At 37.3% G+C, this 15,302-nt stretch overlaps 1 protein-coding gene across 2 annotated transcripts in view; it reads left to right on the forward strand.

The window, feature by feature from the left end:
- Positions 1-8,340, forward strand: part of VTA1 (vesicle trafficking 1) — a 79,043-nt gene extending 70,703 nt beyond the window's left edge. The window contains exon 9 of one of the 2 annotated variants that reach the window (XM_077998557.1): positions 6,031-8,340. In XM_077998557.1, the coding sequence (XP_077854683.1) occupies positions 6,031-6,176 (146 nt within the window). In that variant the 3' untranslated portion in view covers positions 6,177-8,340. 2 annotated transcript variants of the gene reach the window in all.
- Positions 8,341-15,302: the final 6,962 nt, after the last annotated feature.

A 15,302-nucleotide genomic window follows, 5' to 3' on the forward strand; every position in this document is an offset into this window, starting at 1 on the left:
GAAAGGTGAAGGAGAAGCAGGCATCTTCCTCACATGGCAGCAGGAGACAGGGAAGGGGGAAGTGCCACACACTTTTAAACCATCAGATCTCATGAGACCTCACTATCACAAGAACAGCAAGGGGGACATCCACCCCCATGATCCAGTTACCTCTCACCAGGCCTCTTCTTCAGTTCAACATAGGTTTGGGCAGGGACACAAGTCCAAATCATATCATTTTGTTCCTGGCTCCTCCCAAATCTCATGCCCTTCTCATATTGCAAAATACAAGTATCTCTTCTCAATAGTGCACCAGTCTTAACTTGTTTCAGCATTAACTCAAAAGTTTATAGTCCAGACTCTCACCTGAGACAAGGTAAGTCCTTTCCACCTATGAGCCTGTAAAATCAAAAGCAAGTTAGTTACTTCCAAGATACAGTGAGGATGCAGGCATTGGGTAAATGCTCCCATTCCTAATGGGAGAAATTGGCCAAAACAAAGGGGCTACAGGCACCAGGCAAGTCTGAAACCGACCAGGACAGTCATTCAATTGTAAAGCTCCAAAATAATCTCCTTTGACTCCGTGTCTCACATCCAGGTCATGCCAATGCAAGGGGTGGGCTCCCAAGGCCTTGGGCAGCTCCACCCCTGTGGCTGTGCAGGGTACAGCCCCCTTGGCTGCTTTCACAGGCTGGTGTTGAGTGTCTGTGGCTTTTCCAGGTGCATGATGTAAGCTGTCAGTAGGTCTACCATTCTGGGATCTAGAGGACAGTGGCCCTCTTCTCACAGCTCCACTAGGCAGTGCCCCAGAGTAGATGCTGCATGGGGGCTCCAACCCCACATTTATTGTCTGCACTCCTCTGATAGAAGTGCTCCATGAGTGCTCCACCAGTGCAGCACACTTTTGCCTGAACATCCAGGCATTTCCATACATTCTTTGAAATCTAGGCGGAGGTTCTCAAACCTCTGCTCTTGCCTTCTGCACACCTATAGGGCCAACACCATGTGGATGCCACCAAGGCTTGGGGCTTGTACCCTCTAAAACCATGGCCCAAGCCACACCTTGGCCCCTTTTAGCCATGGCTGGAGCTGGACCAGCTGGGGTGCCATGTCCCAGGGCTGCACAGAGCAGCTGGCCCTGTATCTGGCTCATTAAACCATTTTTTCTTTCTAGGTCTCCAAGCCTGTGATGGCAGGGTCTGCCGTGATGGTCTGTGAAATGCCCTAGAGACATTTTCCCCCACTGTCTTGGCTGTTAACATTTGGCCCCTCTTTACTTATGCACATTTGGGTGATAGGCTTATATTTTGCCCCAGAAAATAGGTTTTTCTTTTGTACCACATAGTCAGGCTGCAAATTTTCCAAACTTTTATGCTCTGCTTTTTAAATATAAGTTCCAGTTTTGGATAATCTCTTTGTTCATGCATATGAGCGTATACTTTTAGAAACAGCCAGGTCACCTCTTGAATGCTTTGCTGCTTAGAAATTTCTTCTGGCAGATACCCTAAATCATCTCTCTCAATTCCAAAGTTCCACAGATCTCTAGGGCAGGGGCAAAATGCCTCCAGCCTCTTGGCTAAAGCGTAGCAAAAATGACCTTCCTCCAGTTCCCAGTAAGTTCCTCGTCTCCATCTGAGACCACCTGAGGCTGGATGGACTTCATTGTCCATATCATTATCAGCATTTTGGTCAGAATCATTCAACAAGTCTCTAGGAAGTTTCAAACTTCCCCACATCTTCCTGTCTTCTTCTGAGCCTTCCACACTGTTCCAGCCTCTGCCTGTTACCCAGTTCCAACGTTGCTTCTACATTTTCAGGTATCTTTATAGCAGTGCCTCACTCCCTGTACCAATTTTCTGTATCAGTCTGTTTTCACAGTGCTATAAAGAAGTACCTGAGACTGGGTAGTTTATGAAGAAAAGAGATTTAATTGGCTCACAGTTCCACAGGCTGCACAGGAAGCATGACTGGGAGGCCTCAGGAAACTTACAGTCATGTGGAAGGCGAAGGGGAAGCAGGCACCTTCTTCACATGGCAATAGGAGAATGAAGGGGGAGGTGCCACACACTTTTAAACCATTGGATTTCATGAGAACTCACTGTCACAAGAACAGCAAGGGGGACATCCACCCCCATGATCCACTCACCTCCTACCAGGCCTTTCCTCCTATTCAACAGGAGATTTGAGTGGGGACACAAATCCAAACCATATCACACTATAACAATAGATATATGTCATTATAAATTTGTCCAAACTCATGGAATGCACAACATCAAGAGTAAACCCTAACATGGACTCTGGGTAATACTGATGGATCAATGCAGGTTCATCAATTGTGACAAATGTGCCACTTGAGTTGGGGAGTTTAATAATGGAGGAAGCTATGCATGGTGGGGAAGAGAAGATAAGGGAAATCTCTGTACCTTCCTCCCAACTTTTCTGTGAACTTAAAACTGCTCTAAAAAATAAAGTGTTTTTTAAAAAATAGTGCATTTATAACCACTGTCACTACCATTACCACCACTTCTAGTACTTCTTATATCCCTTTTCTGCTACATATTTCTCCTTCGTGCTTAGTACTTAATCACCTTTTAATGCATATATGTGTGATATTAATGGATATTAAATATATTGTAATGAATTTGTGGCTGACTCTGGAGAGTGGGATTGCATAGGTAGGTATTTGAAGCACAGTGTTTACATTTTTACTTTTACGTCTCTGAATAGTATTAGAGTGTTAATGACAACTTACCTCATAAAGTTTTTTGAGCATTGGCTGGGCGTGGTGGCTCACACCTGTAATCCCAGCACTTTGGGAGGCTGAGGCGGGCAGATCACAAGGTCAGGAGATCGAGATCTTCCTGGCTAACACGGTGAAACCTCCTGTCTACTAAAAGAAAAAATACAAAAAACATTAGCCAGGTATGGTGGCGGGCGCCTGTACTCCCAGCTACTCGGGAGACTGAGGCAGGAGAATGGTGTGAACCCAGGAGGTGGAGCTTGCAGTGAGCCGAGATTGCGCCACTGCACTCCAGCCTGGGTGACAGAGCGAAACTCTTGTCTCAAAAAAAAAAAAAACAAAAAAAAAAGGTTTTTGAGCATTAAGTGATATAATATCTGAATAGTATTTAGCACAGCCCTTGACATAATGAAATTCTGCCTGTATGCATTACTACTGTCGTTGGAATTGTTAAGTGACATCTCTTAGCAATGCCTGTATGTATGAAGGTTCTGTCTGTGTCCTATGCGTTCCATCCAAGTCAAAGGATAATAGAGTATACCAGAATGAGATTATCCAAGGCCCTTGACATAAGAATTTCTAGAACTATCTGGTAAAATTGGAAAGAGCCTCATTAGACTCATTTTGGAGATTATTTACAAGTGTTCTATCCTCTCTTATGACGTTAGATATATCAACTTTGGAAATGGATGCTTATGTTAACTGGGCACGCAGTGTTTTCTCTTCACACCAAGTGATGTTATCTTTGATCCAGTGCGGACCCAGGCTCTCTTTGCCACTGTAGTAGAGAATTTAACTGATAGTTCTAGCTCTCTTCTGCCTGATCTTGTCCTGACCTCTGAAGAGATGAAGCCCTCTTATATATAGATGGTCCTGTCTGCAACTCATCTGGAACTTATAAGCTAAGATTTCAGAAGAGAGATATATTAGACAACGCCTCTAATCTTTGAAACATCTTTTAGGTCCACTTGCACACACTGTGGTTCTGATTATGGCCTCTAGTAAATGTTAATGATAGAAAAAACAGCTTTTATTTTGGTGCATTAAGCTTATATTGACCATTTTGAGCATAAAATCAGGTAAACTGAAATTTAACACTTGTTCTCTTTCTGAAATGTCTTTACTCATATATTTTTTGTTTGTTGAGTTTTTATATGCTAATTTTAAAGACTCATAATTAGGTGACATTTTTACTCAGTTTAAGAATTCAATTCATATTTTATTAATGAATTGTAGACTACTATATTTTTAAAATAAAGGAGAGCCTATGTGTTACAAAATAGCAAGTAACATGGTTTTTTAGCTTATATTTTTCATTGTTGAAAATAAATCTAATATCTTTATGTCTATAAATTACATTTTGGATCTAAATCTATACACTGGTTGTTATTTAGTTCTTGTATTTTATATATGAGTTATAATTAGTTATGCATGTCTGTGAACTTTATATATTTTGTATCTAATTATATTTTTCTGTTAATATATTTTCATTCACGTTTTATAAATATTGAAATTATTTCACAAAAATACAGTATTTGTGTTTTAAAATAATTTAATCCTTAGTAGATAAGTTTATAAAACAAAAATAGTAACAGAGATCTTGCCATTATACACATTTTACCTTATTAATAAGTGATACGTCAGCCAAACAGTGCTAAAGCTAATGCTGTAGAAATAAGATTAATCTGACCATTGCGGCCCTCTTTCAGCACATCCAGTAAATTCTGGATGGATGCCCTGTATATTTAAAAGAGTGCCCCAAGAGAGGAGAGACTTAAAGCACAAAAAGTAGCATTAAAGTAAACTCAATTTTCAACGATGTTTCCTCACCTAGATAGCATATGTAGGGTAAATATATTTTGAAAAACCATTAAAGAATCTGGTAGGTATTTTTCAAGATCAGAAATATGAACTGGAGCATACCTGACTAAATTGTAAACAGAACTGCAGGATAGCTGATGTTTACGTTTAATGGGCAACAAACGCCAAGTCAGTAACCTCTGTTAAAATTGGAATCGGTAATCCCTGATTCACCACAGTGAAGGCCAAATTTTATGTAATCTTATATACTACTAGTTCAACAAATATTTGAAGACTTACTATAGCACCCTACACTAGTAAATATATGTGTATTTTAAAATCTGCAGTTTAATTAATGTTTCATTCTATATGAACTTAGTTTTAAAATAGGCTAAATAATTTAAAATACAACTTTTTCATATTCATGCAGTGAAGTTACTGAGTACCTAGAGATGCCTGGCACTGTGCTGAAAACTATAGCATATATTGTTTCAGTACTCTTTTTTGAAAATTTTAGAAAGTAATAATTTGGATCAGAATATTGTATCAGCTTGCCTGGAGTTGCTACCTACTTTGAAATCTTTGATATATAAAATATATACATATGGCAAAATTAAAAGCAACTAAATGAAGTCATTCTATTTATCAGTACAGTCTTGCACTTATTTCAAACAGAATTGAAATATGTTATCTGCTTGTTATATTCTATGCCTCCCAGCCTTCTGATTAGTACTCCTTAGAATTCTTATAAAAATTTCCAAAGAAAATGGTGGTTATTTCAAAAGACAAGATATAATGTCCATTTTTAATTTTGTCTTTAGAAGTATATATTCAAGGAAATTTGTATCTTAGATTAAATGAAATGTTTTTGATTTTTTGTTACTGAAATTGTTTAGTTGGGCCCTACATATTAATCATACGTATAACTAGAAAACTTGCTAAGAATAAATTTTAGAGAAATAATATGTAATGGTTGTTTACATGTTTAATTGCATATTTCAGTGATATAAAATTTAAGAAACCTTAAGAGATTTTTACATAGATGGCACAAAAATGTAAAATATTTTCATGCTTAAAATAAGCTAGGCAACCTGGTTTTCTTTACATAAAGTTTGTTATTCACTTTTTTTTATTGAAGGTGATATTTATATTCCAGCTCAAATGAGGGTTGAATTGGTTTAGTCTGTGTGTATTGTTCCATGAAGAGAAAGGCTAAGTGATTCTAGCATAGACACCAAAGCTACTATCCTTGTTTGTCCTTGTTGCTTCTTGAAGGAAAATCTTGTTCATCTAAGTTATTACATATTGATGTGTCTATGGTTTATATTAGTAATAAAAAGACAATTGAAAAGAATGAAGAAAATGTATCAAAGTTCTTATGAGATTTACTAAAACTACTGTTTTTACATAGCCTTAAATATATTTTTTAATCTTAAACATAAGCATTTGCCCAACCTTACAGAACACTTTTTATATTCTTATAAATATCTTAATTGTTTTTTTTCTTCTAGGGGATATTCGTCTAACCCCAGAGGACTTTGCTAGAGCTCAGAAGTACTGCAAATATGCTGGCAGTGCTCTGCAGTATGAAGATGTAAGTACTGCTGTACAGAATCTACAAAAGGCGCTCAAGTTACTGACGACAGGCAGAGAATGAAGCCTTTGTATAACAGACCCATGTATTTTTGGCATGAGGAACTAACAGTCCATTACTCTATCTTCAGCCTATCAGGATCACAGTTTTAAGGAAGACTTGGTTTCATTTAATATGACAATGAAATCTGTGTGTATCAGATTTTTATTGAAGCATTCAGCAGCAGCCTCAACCAGTTTTTGTTGTCCATTTAGTAGATTCAGTCATCTCTGAGTATATAGGGCTGATGTCAGCAAGACCCTAAAAATTCTCATTGAACCCCGCTTCAACAAATGAAAACACATCTATAAAATGTATACTGGGAATAACCTTTGTATTTACATACATTAGGGGAATTTTTTAAAATCTGTAATGTTTGGACAAACAGATGATATTACTTTGCTATAAAATTATAAATGTAACTTTTAATAAAGATTGCCAGAATATTCTAAATTAGAAATTATGTTTTTGTTTCCCTCAAGACATAAAACAAATATGAACATTCTAAACTGGTGGATTAATCTGAAAAGACATTCAGTTCAAATTTTAATTTATTCTCATGTTAAATATAACTCTATTAAAAGTTTAATATTTCATGGGAGAAAATATGATAAGGTAAAGAGGTAGAATCACTTTCAGACTTAAGAATAATGTTGATTCCCCAACTGCTTTACCTTATTTATTAAAGCATAAGATGAATTGGTATTTGCTTCATAGGCAGTTTGACTGCATGTATTAGAGAATGAAAAGAAGGTATTTGCCTGGAAACTTGGTGCTCTAAATTAAGGTACTCCTCTGCTGCTGTAGAATGGATTCCACACAGTGGATAGCTATGGATGATTCAGAATATTATGTTTAGATTCCCATTTGTTAAGTTTATAAGTTTTGTGGGGAATTATGAACTTGCTGTGTACCACCTGCATTTGTACTGTGTGAAAAATAAATACAAGGATTCGTTTAGCTAATTCAACTTACTACAAAGACAAATGTCTGTTTTTATTTGCCTGCTAGAATTGTCTTTTTTTAAAGTCATTTTTATTTATAGGAATATGGGTGTTTCTATAGGAAGAAACAGGTTTTTTGTTGTTGCTGTTTTTAAAGATAAATTTGACAAAGTTACCTGAAATTTATCTGGTCCATTTTATTCATGCTACTAAGATGGAAATCTTTAAACACAAGGGTGAGCAAGCTTTGGCCCATGGATTGGCCACCTGTTAATGTAAATAAAGTTTCTTTGAAACAAGCCTATAGTCACTCATTTATGTTTTGTCTGTGGTTGCTTCACAACTGCAGAGTTGTATGGCTTGCAAGTCTGAAAACATTTACTGTTTGGCCCTCTAAGAAAAAGTTAGACACCTAGTCTAATGGCCTGTTTGGGAAAAAAACGCATCACTAACTCATAATCATTTATATCCATTATTTTCTGCATAAATGTAATGCTATTGTACAAGGTTTGGTAGAATAAATATTCAGACTGACTATTCTAAATTATCACAAAAATATCCCCAAAAAACATGCCTCCTAAAAAACATTTTCCTATCTTTTACAAGATGTATGAACATTTGTAGGGTTCCACATTTGCATCTAGAAATCCAGTGCTCTTCAGAATGTTACTAGATCGCCAGGATGACCTTTAGCATTATATGATGTTCAGCAAATTTTAATTTAAACTTTGGTATGTCTGTACACTAAAAAGTAAACCCATCACCTCCCATTTCATACCGTACCTTTTGGTTCCCAGTTGGGAGAGCACATGGAGGGAAGGAGATGATATAGAAACTATGGAGTCCGCTGATAGTGGGCTGCATGGTGTGACAGAGCCCTTCTCTGTGAAATGGAAATGACACCACTAGCCATCTCAGTAGTCATGAGAATTAAAAGAGATGCAGTACCCGAAGTGCTTAGCACCTTCGTAGCATTTCATAAATGTTTAGTGTCAATACTAATGCTCTAGTAATGTAAACTGTTAATTTATTTCCCAAGTATCAGGAAATCCCAGTTGTCTATGTGGCCCAGTGCTTAAAAATGCCTTCTTGCATGAGGGGATTGAACTATACAATGTTTGTTAACTTTGTATTTGTATTTTTTCCTATAAAATGTTACAGTAAAATTAGGAGATGTGTTCTGATGTAACAATAGGATGAGCAATTTTCATTTATTCCTTCAATATATATTTACTGAATAGCTACTATGTGCCTGGTATTGTTCTTTGCAAGCAGACACAGCAGGAAAAAAAAGGCCCTCCGTCACAGAGTTTAACATTCTAAAAGGGAGGAAATAGATAATAAAATATACAGTACATTTCATCAGTGGCTCTCCGAGTGTGATTGGAAATACAAATCTTGGGCCCCACCTGTCCTACCCAATCAGAAACTCTAGGAATGGGTCCCAGCCTTCTGAGTTTTAAGAGACACTTAAGGTGGTCCCTAAAGTTTGAGTGGTTTAGTTCTACCCAAATCAGAAATATTGCAAGTCTGAGAACAGATTCTCCTGAAACTGGTTCTCAAAGATGTGGTGTCTGAATGACCGGCATCAGCATCACCTGTGAACTTGCTAGAAAGTTCTGGGGACCACACTATGGGAACTTCTGTATTAAATAGTGATAAATGCTATGGAGGAAACATTGAGGACAGGATAGGAGATGTTTAGGTGTGTACAGACATACGCATATTTCAATAGGATAGCCAGCGTAGACCTCCCCGAGGTAACATTTGAGCAAAGAAGGAAAAGAGTAGTTAGGCAGATACATACATAGAGGAAGAGCATTCCCAACAGGTAGACAGAAATCAGGTCAGAGGGTATAAGTGGGAGAAAAGCTGGTGAGGGAGCTAAAAGCTTAGGATCATACAGCTTTTTTGTTAGGGCCTTGACTGGAAAGGTTTTCAGCAGAAGCGTAGCCTGATGTGACTTGACTTTTCAAATAATCATATTGGCTCCTATGTTGAGAATAGACCATAAGGAGGGTGGTAAGTAAGGAAGGAAGCTGGGAGACCAGTTAAAAGAGTATTAACAACAGGCCGGGGCGGTGGTTCGCACCTGCAACCCTAGCACTTTGGGAGCCGAGGCAGGCGGATCACCTGAGGGCAGGAGTTTGAGACCAGCATGGCCAACATGGGGAAACCCCGTCTCTAGTAAATATATATGAATATATATTCATTAATATATAAATGTATGTATATAAAAATAATATATATTAGCCTGGCATGGTGGCACGCACCTGTAATCCCAGCTACTCAAGAGGCTGAGGCAGAAGAATCACTTGAACCCAGGAGGCGGAGGTTGCAGTGAGCAGAGATGGCGCCACTGCACTCCAGCCTGGACGATAGAGCGAGACTCCTTCTCAGAAAAAAAAAGTATTAAAATAATCAAGGTGAGATGTTACGATGTCTTAGTCCAGGAGTAGCCTTGGGGGTAATAAAATGGGATTGGTTTCTGGCAGCTTTTTTTTTAAGTAGAGTCACAGGATTTCTGTAAACTGGATATGAGGTATGAACATAAGAGAAGGAGTAAAGGTTGACTCCATATTTTTCACCTGAATGCCTGCAAGGAATAAGTAATCACGTACTGCAGTAGGGAAAGTTGTGGAATTCCTCTCACAGATTGAAGTGCAATGTTTCCAAGTTGTTGTGACCATTCCAAGTGAAACTGATAACAGTGTTTTGTCAATGTGGCAGAGGGAGAAGAAAAAATAAGGTTCTGTTGACAATGATTGCCACAGATATCTCACCAAATCACTGCTGAATGGAGCTGCAAGCCAAGAATAGTTCCCACGGTTCACATGGCCGAGGAAGTTTACTGACATCAGGACTACATCAAGAAAAAGACTCCAGTTATGGGTCTTGAAAATTAATATCCTCATATGTTTGTAGAATTTATATATGACTTGTAATTCTAGAAATGTGAGAATTCTAGGTATACATTAAAAGGTTATATGCTGTCTTTTCTAAAGAAACGCCCTAATAGCAGCATTGTACAAATATCAAATATTTTCAACTCTCAAAGAATAATAGCTAATGGAGTTGATGGGTTTTGGTTATCGGCACTGCTTCCTCTCTTCACCCATTTCTTTCTTTCTTTTGTTTTCTTTTTTTTTTTTCTTTAACTTGACTCATTTTGGAACATTTGGATCAGATTTTCTAGTTTGGGCCATAAACAAAGCTTCATCAGTAGAAAAGTTAAGACATCCTTCATATGAGAAGTATCCTTCCCTGGTTGGTTGTAGTCGTTGAAGTCTATGTGGAATTCTAAGACTGCAGGCTTGTTCATTGGAGTATACTTAAGTAGGACCAATTCTAAGTAAGCACTACTTCAATAATAATCATAATAGCTAACATTTCAGTGTTTACTAAATGTCAGATACTATTCTAAGTATTTTGCATATATTAATTCATTTAATATTGCCAGTGGTCCTGAGAGGTAGGCTTTATTTCTGTTTTAAGATGAGGAAAGTGAGCCACAGAGTAACAAATTTGCCTAAGGTAACACAGCTAATACTTCTAAGCTCAGACTGCCTGTTTCAGATCATAAGAAGTATCATCCATATAAGTCAGTCACCTGTTACATTATGAGTACAATGAGACGTTATGAGTTCCACATTATCAAGGTTGTTGGACAGTTCCTTTTATTAGTGAGAGGTGTTAGCAGCTAAATTTTTCTATTATCTGGGCCATATGTTCCAATTGACAGTGAGTGCTAGGCAGTTAACACAGGGTATGAACTTGAAAATCTGATTGCACCCTCAATATCTGGAATATACACTGGTCTATGACCTGAAATTGTCTGGACTGCAGCAGTCCAAGGGAATAATAAGCAAGGTTTGAGTAATGCTACAATGGAGTCATAGGTCATTTTGGAGAAGCTGTTCCACATCATTAGGGAGTCTGGGTTTCCCAGATGTGCCTGTTTTATCCTTTTTATTTTAAATAACATCACTGTCTTTCCTAACTAAAAATTCTTCATCTTCAGGAAATAAGATTAAGATACGGACTGAAAATATAAAATTAGCAATAATGTTTATTATTAGATATTTCCTCAATTAAATTTCTCCCTGAAAGTCTTAGGCAAAAGCCCCTGTCTCTTACTTCATATATCAAGTTTGCAGGGAAAGACATATATTCCATGAATATAACTTAATGGAGAACTGGCCTCAGAATTCTGCAACATTGGGAAGTCTTATCAAATATTAAGTCATTCATATGTTCAAAAATATTCATATTTATTGAGCATCTACCATCAAATATTTAATATGATAACGCCGTACTGGAGATTATATACGAGATACAATAATTCTTCCTAAAGAAAGTCAGGGAAAGCTTCACAGATAAGGTTGAGCTGAAGGTTTGGCAGGCGGGGAAGCAAGGAGAAGTAAGCAGAGAGAAAAGCACAAGCAACGCCATGGAGGAAAAAAATGTGGGCTATTCAGGTAACTCAAGTAATTTAGTGTTGCTATGCATGTGGCCTATGGGGGCCAGAAGTGTAAATGTGTTATGGCTGGGGCGGGGGGGTGGGGGGCGAATGTGTTATGACTAAATTGTATCCCTTCAAAATTCACATTTTGAAGCACTGATCTCCAGTGTGACTGTGTTCAGAGATAGGTCCTAAAGGGAGTCAATTAAGGTTACAAGAGATCATAAAGGTGAGGCCCTAATCCTAAAGGTCTGCTGTCCTTATAGGAAGAGGAAGAGCCACCGGAGCTGGCTCATTCTGTACGTGTACAGAGAAGAGGCCATGTGAGGACATGGAGAGGCTCGAATATGCTCTTAATCCTATCAGTTTCCTGCTTTAATTCATCCCGTGGAATTGTTTTGTCTTTTCGACCCCTCAGCTATATTATTTATATTGTGATATAGGGGATAATCAGAGTCCCCTGAGAAGGAACAAGGACATTGGCTTGTCTATTGTGCTATGCTTATATACTATCTGTATATAACGCTTTCTGTAGAAAACCAGTAATACCCCAGAAACAACAGTAACTTGGCAAAATTACTATTTACCACTTCACTTTTTATATCACGTAAGTTAAACTTTATTTATTTACATGTGTCTCCCTCATTAGATGCCAAGTTCCTTGATATTTTATACATTTGTGAATTCCTGGTAATTCACATGTAGCCTGATGCATTATAAGTATTCTGAACTGGTGAAATAAATATATGAATGGGCAAAAAATACATATGCTAAAATGATCAAATAAAGGTTATGTTCAGAAACCTCTGTTCTGTTATATGGTAGTGTGATTTAAGATTATAATAATTGCATCAAAATGTTCTGAAATCACTTGTTAATCTTACTTATTCAAAACATCCAGTCTGTGCCACCCAGCAAGTCTCGATTCTTAATTCAAATGCGTGGTTCTTTTTCTTTTGACCCCATGAAGCATGACGTCAGGTATGCTCAGGACATTCTTAGAATCTACACTAATAACATCCTAGTCACAGACATACATGATATTTGTTAGCAGCTTATATGTTCTTGGTCTGTCTATACTCTGACAGAGATTAATATATTCAAGCTCAATGGAATGAAGAAGTAGCAAGGTGTATCTTAAAAACAAGGAAAAAATATTTAGACCACAGTGAAAATGGAAAATATTTACAATGTCTGAGGAAATTGTAAGTGGAAGGTTATTTCTCCAGATGAAGGGTAAGTGGAATTTTAAAATGAAAGCCACCGTTGACATATGAACATTTTGGGAAAGTCAGAACTCATTTGATTTTTTTTCCTCAATATTTAATCTTTTCTTCTGTCTACTGGTTCAAAGATAAAAAACTGAAACAAAGGTGTGAAGATGATAAAACCATAGGCACAGGACACTGCCATTCAGAGGGGTCTGTTCTGAATCAGGAAGCTGGTGTTCTGGTATACTCATTGTGGCAATCTGTTATTTCTACCAGAAAATCGGCCCTTCTGAACCTCCTGTGAGCTTTAGTTTTCCCACAAAAACCATGAGCAGGCAAAACTAGATTTCTATCTTGTTTTGAAGATCTGAAATTCAAGTCTCTGAATAATACTTAGACTTCTGCAAGCAAAATTTGGGATTAGGTCTGTGGCCCTTGAAACGCCCTCATTTTAACTAGACATAACATGTTTTTAAAACTTAAATCTTGACATTCATCCTATTCTGTGAGTAAATATCCCCTGAACATCTTCTGTTAATATACCAAGAATTCAGTAAGCAAATCCCTTTGAACTAAGTTAAATGAAAGACCATAGTAGCAAAAGAACTGCTGTTCCTTTGGGCAGGGAATATTCTTCTGCCAGTGTAAAGACTGTCAATGAGCACAAACCTGAAGAAGGTTTAAGAGCAAAGAGCATTACCAAGGATAAACAGTCATTTCATAATGATAAAGTGGCTCAGTCAAGAGGATATAACAATCTTAAAGGTTTATGTGCCTACCCACAGAGGTTTATAATAGGTGAAGCAAAAGCTAATACAACTTCAAGGAGAAAAATAGATTTTGACACCCTCTCAATAATTGCTGGAACCATTAAAAAATATGACTAGTGCCTTGGATCCAAAATAAATTGGCCCTTATGACCCTGAATGACACGGTGTTTTTTTTTCTCTTCAGTGAACTCTTTTTGGGGGTGACTCCTATATAGAATGGTATGAAAATGATTCACTGATGTTTTTCTCCTGAATGGAGATTTTATTTCTACGCTGATGAAGATTGCAAACAACATGTTTGCCTTTTTTGGTTCTGAATTTAAAAGGAAACACAAGATGTGTTTAGTTATTTACAAACGAGTATATATTCTTGTTGATCCTTTTTTCAATACTGTGTTGAGATACTGTTTGTAAGTATCCCCCATAAGTATTTCCAAATGTATGCCAACCAAGCAGCTTAGAAGAATTTATTCCAAGTTCCTATAGCAAAAACTCTGAGATGAATTTATTATTTTCTGGTACCGTTTATGAGAAAAGTCTCAGCTTTGAAGGTACAATAGCATACAGAATCCTGTTAAATAGTACATTCGTATATGTCCCTGTATGATATGTATCAGATATACACATATGCATCACTAACCCCTCTGAAAATATTGTTTTAATTGTGTGGAACAAAAAGCAAAGTAAATCAGAAAATAACTTATTTTCTAATCTCATGGGCCAATGTTGGAGATGGCTTTTTGTTCCTGTCATACGAGGTAGTTATGTCTCCACAAAATCACTGCAAATGATTGAACCATTTCTGATGAATGATCTTTGACCTACTGCATAGACACAGTAGATATTCAATTAATATCAATTCAACACACTTTGGTTAAGTGCAAAGCACTGAGAACATAAAGTTTTCATTGGAGGTGTCTGCCACTCAGGAGCTTAATGTCTATTTAGGGACACAGATGTGCACAAACATAATTGAAGGCATAGTTTAAATGCCAAAAAGAAGACACATTAATGCATTGCTATTGAAACTTAATTTTTTTTTTTCAAACTGTGGTAACTGCATCACTACATTTCACTGGGATGACAGCATTTGAGTTGCACGTTACAGAATGAGTAGAATTTCAATAGGTAAAGTGAGATGAGTAATTAAGGTAAGAGGAGGAAAAATATGATTGTGGGAAAGTAAGTAACTTGTGTCAATAGCAGCGAAATGGCCATGTTAGTCCTAAGGAGAGGCTGTTTAGTTTATATATCTATTCAATATATCAATGAATATATTTTTGAAACAAATTACTCCTTGTTTGCATGTTTTACTAATTTGAATTTTAAAGTTTAGCCTACTGCCTTGTCTTAGTCCATTCAGGCTACAACAAAATACCTTAGACTGGGTAATTTATAAACAATACAAATGTACTGCTTACAGTTCTGGAGACTGGGAAGTACAAAATCAAGGCACCAGCAGATTCGGTATCTGGTGAGCGCTCTCTGCTTTATAGACGGTGCCTTCTTGCTGTGTCCCCACATGGCAGAAGGGGTAAACAAGCTCACTCCGGCCTCTTTTATAAGGGCACTAATCCATTCACGAAGGCTCTGCCCTCATGACTTAAGCACTTCCCAGAAGTCCCTGCCTCTTTTTTTTCTTCTTCAACTGTTACTTTAAGTTCAGGGGTACATGAACAAGATGTTCAGATTTGTTACATAGGTGAAAATGTGCCATGGTGGTTTGCTGCCCAGATCATCCCATCACGTAGATATTAAGCCCA

This window comes from Macaca mulatta, chromosome 4 (assembly GCF_049350105.2).
Source record: "Macaca mulatta isolate MMU2019108-1 chromosome 4, T2T-MMU8v2.0, whole genome shotgun sequence".
Classification (NCBI taxonomy): Eukaryota; Metazoa; Chordata; class Mammalia; order Primates; family Cercopithecidae; genus Macaca; species Macaca mulatta.